At 24.4% G+C, this 3,571-nt stretch overlaps 1 protein-coding gene across 1 annotated transcript; it reads left to right on the plus strand.

Moving 5' to 3' along the window:
- On the plus strand, nt 1-3,323 carry LOC140671273 (uncharacterized). The gene is made up of 9 exons (XM_072902524.1): nt 1-135; nt 434-553; nt 718-835; nt 1,167-1,434; nt 1,573-1,686; nt 1,753-1,843; nt 2,749-2,885; nt 3,062-3,194; nt 3,273-3,323. Exons 1-9 carry the CDS (start codon nt 1-3, stop codon nt 3,321-3,323), a joined length of 1,167 nt encoding a protein of 388 aa, XP_072758625.1.
- The last annotated feature ends 248 nt before the right edge of the window (nt 3,324-3,571 follow it).

A 3,571-nucleotide genomic window follows, 5' to 3' on the forward strand; every position in this document is an offset into this window, starting at 1 on the left:
ATGAATATTGAGTACTTTAATCTGAATAAGATTCTATTACTCCTTCTTGGCCTGTGGCCTTACAAACAATCATATTTCACTCGATTTCAATTTATATTTTTGTCCAGTATTTTGACATCAAATTTGATAGTTCAGGTAAGTTTGAATAATAATAAATGATATTAATATTATCAAATTTGATGAATTATTGCAATTTTTTTTATAAAATTTAAATATGAAAATTTAGAGATTAACATAAACTGTTATATCAGTTCTGTTAAAATATGAACATACGTACATATACCCATATTCGTGTATATATATATATATATATATATATATATATATATATATATATATATATATACATATATACATATGTATATAAATGCATATATATGTATATATATATTATTTTTTATGCAAATTTATAAGTAATCTTACTAAATTGCAGTGTACAACATTTATCTCACAAAGATATACTATCGAATTTATCATAAGAGTCTTAGCTTCTATGTTTTATTCTGCTATTTTTGTGATAAAGTACAACTTGTTCTATGTTAATATCGAAAGTGTAAGTTAATAGTTTGTAAAGTTGAAAGTTTTATACAATAGATAACTTTTTTATTTAATAGCTTATTTATCAGAATAAGTTTTTCAAATAAGTTTTTATGATGTATTTTCTGTATCGTTATTTTATATATAAAAACAAATATATAAAATTGTTAAAAACAACAGATGAAGGCTTTATTGGATCGATTACTGCATATTAATAACAAGATAAAAGACAAAAATGAAATTGCTATTATGAAGAAATGTGGATATAATGGTAAATGGTATACCGTTGCACTTACAAGTAAGGAAATTTTGTTAGATTTGCATGTACATATTCTTCTTAACATATATGAGCTGTCAACCTTTCATTTTCGGAAAATAGATTTTGACAAAATGCAATAGTTTTTTTGTGTATATAATAATAATATTTTTTAAATTTTAAATAAAGTTGTAGAAAAGATAACAATAATTATCAGATAAAAATTGATTACAAATTGATTAAGTTCAGGAAAGAATATTAAAGTTCCAATTATAATATACGCATATTAGTATGACACAGTATGTAAATTAATTTTAAAAAATTTATATGACAGAAATTAAAAAAACAAATTTGTTTTCTGACACTTTTCCAGTATTAAGCGTTTGCCTTATAATTTTTGGTTCTATTGTGTTGTTCTGGCCGCAAATTTCCAACGTTACATTACCGACAAATGTGTCGAGATCATATCCCTTACAATTCGTGATCATGACGGAATATTTTATCGATCAAGAGAAATATTATTATTTTATTATATTTCACTACTATACATCGCTTTGCATCGCGACTCTTGTAATTTTAGGGACAGGAACAATACTTATTATGTATATAGAACACATCTTTGGATTGTTTAAAATTGCCAGGTATAAACGTAATATAAAGATTTATATAATGTATCATTTTTAAACAAATGCTTAAATGAAACAATTTAAACTTAACCCGAGAAATGCATTCAGTTAATAAATTTTTGCGTACAGTTATAACACAAACATTATTTATAGCTACCGTATCGAACGCGCAATGAACATTGACATGCTACGAAATATTAATCAAAACCACCCTTTGATATACAAGGGTTTAATTTGTGCTGTGAACATTCATCGACAAGCCTTGAAGTTCGTATATACCCGATGTGCGTGAACTATGTACACATATAATATAAATTTTTTTTATTTTTAAAGCTTATGCAATGATTTGGTATCCAGTCTTCAGACAATGATGTTCTGTTTATTAGTGTTTACAGTTGGCTCGGTCAGCTTGAATCTGTTTCGAGTAAGTTTTCTACTTTTCTCTTAAATTTATTTCTTAAAAGGCTTTATATTTTCAAAACAAAGGTTTTGCGTTGTAACGGGTGATTATTTAAGTTATGCGATTATTAAAAGTATACAATTATATACATTTCCTTTTTTCGATTTTGGCGTTTAATCGAATCCGATATCTGGGACATTTTATTTGATATTTTTTGTAGAATACATTTGTACAAGTTTGCAAAAGTAAGTTATGTCGATTATGATTAATAATGTTGATGGTTAAATAAGGTTTTTTATAAAATGATAAAATAAGGTTTATTACAAAAAAGATGTAATTACGCCATTTTAAAGATTTACCAAATATTTTTCGATGTGTTTAAACTTAACTGTTTCACAAGTTGTTGAATTCAATATCAAAAATTGACGAATTTAAAATAACACAATGTAGCGGATGTTAATATTAAAAAATTTAGGTTTTTTTGTTTTACTGTAGCTTGAATTTGTTAATTTTCTAATTTTAAAATAAAATTCTTTTTTAGCAACGTGGAGAAAATTTTCTAAAAATATTGATAGATATTTAACACACTTTTAAATCTAAATTTAAAATTTTTTATAATAATAATAAATCCCATATTTAATCATAAATATCGGATCGGGTATAATCGACATAAACAAATTTATTTTAAAAGTTAAAAACCCTAACACAATACACTTAAATATTTAATATTGTTGTATTTAATTATTAATTGTTGGTTATGCAATTAAACTGTAATTGTAACACAAATGCTTGTAACACAATTTAATTATGATTAAAATAAACTGTAAATGAAATTTGATCATCCTGTTTTTTGTGAATAAAAAAAATAATTTTTGATTAAATTATTAAATTATCGTTAAATCTTATTAGATTTATGTTAGATTTTTCAGATTATATCGTCTAAAGAGAATATTACGGACTTTATATGCCCTTTGTCATTTATAATTGTCACCATTGTATATATGTTCTTAGCCAACTATATGGGTGAAAGTATAACAAATAACAATGATGTCATATTTGCTACCGCGTAAGAAATGTATTTGCACAACACATGCACAAAGATTTCAGACTGTAACATTAAATGTAGCGATTAATATTTCTGCACAACAAGCACGATGCTGAAGTTTACTAATAAAAAACGATATTTTGAAATATATTTCAGAGATTTTTATCTAGATTTATTACTCACAATACGTTTTCCAGGTATAACGTTCAGTGGTATGTAGCTCCATTATACATACAAAAAATGATACTGTTCCTGTTACAAAGAAATTCGATAGTCGTTGCTTTTAAAATAGGTGGAGTGTTTGTTGGATCTATAGAGAGCTTTGCTTCGGTATAAAAAAAAAAATGTAGTAAAATATATCTAGAGAAATATATAATAAACATAAAAATGAGATATTTTTTATTCTAGATGATAAAGACTTCAGTGTCGTATTTTACAGTCATATATTCCACACAGTGACGAGATTAATATAATTTTAATTAAATGAAATCACGATAAAAGAAAAAATAAATATAGAAATTGTAATGAAGAAAAAAATATATAATTCACATATTTTTCATATATTAGAAAAATAATAAAATTTACCCTTTTAACTCGTAGTTTAGATTATAGTTAGCGACTTTTTTGATAAAAAGAATAAAAGAACATAGTTATTAAATTCAAAATATTATTGCTTATATCTTTACACTGCGTATGCGTGCGTGCCT

Source organism: Anoplolepis gracilipes, chromosome 11 (assembly GCF_047496725.1).
Source record: "Anoplolepis gracilipes chromosome 11, ASM4749672v1, whole genome shotgun sequence".
NCBI classification, from domain to species: domain Eukaryota; kingdom Metazoa; phylum Arthropoda; class Insecta; order Hymenoptera; family Formicidae; genus Anoplolepis; species Anoplolepis gracilipes.

Excerpts from the sequence above, each read along its gene's own strand:
- LOC140671273 (XM_072902524.1), top strand. The coding sequence starts at position 1 with ATGAATATTGAGTACTTTAATCTGAATAAGATTCTATTACTCCTTCTT. Across the intron at positions 554-717 it reads TCTATGTTAATATCGAAAGT|ATGAAGGCTTTATTGGATCG; the intron begins GTAAGTTAATAG and ends TAAAAACAACAG. Across the intron at positions 1,844-2,748 it reads TCAGCTTGAATCTGTTTCGA|ATTATATCGTCTAAAGAGAA; the intron begins GTAAGTTTTCTA and ends TAGATTTTTCAG.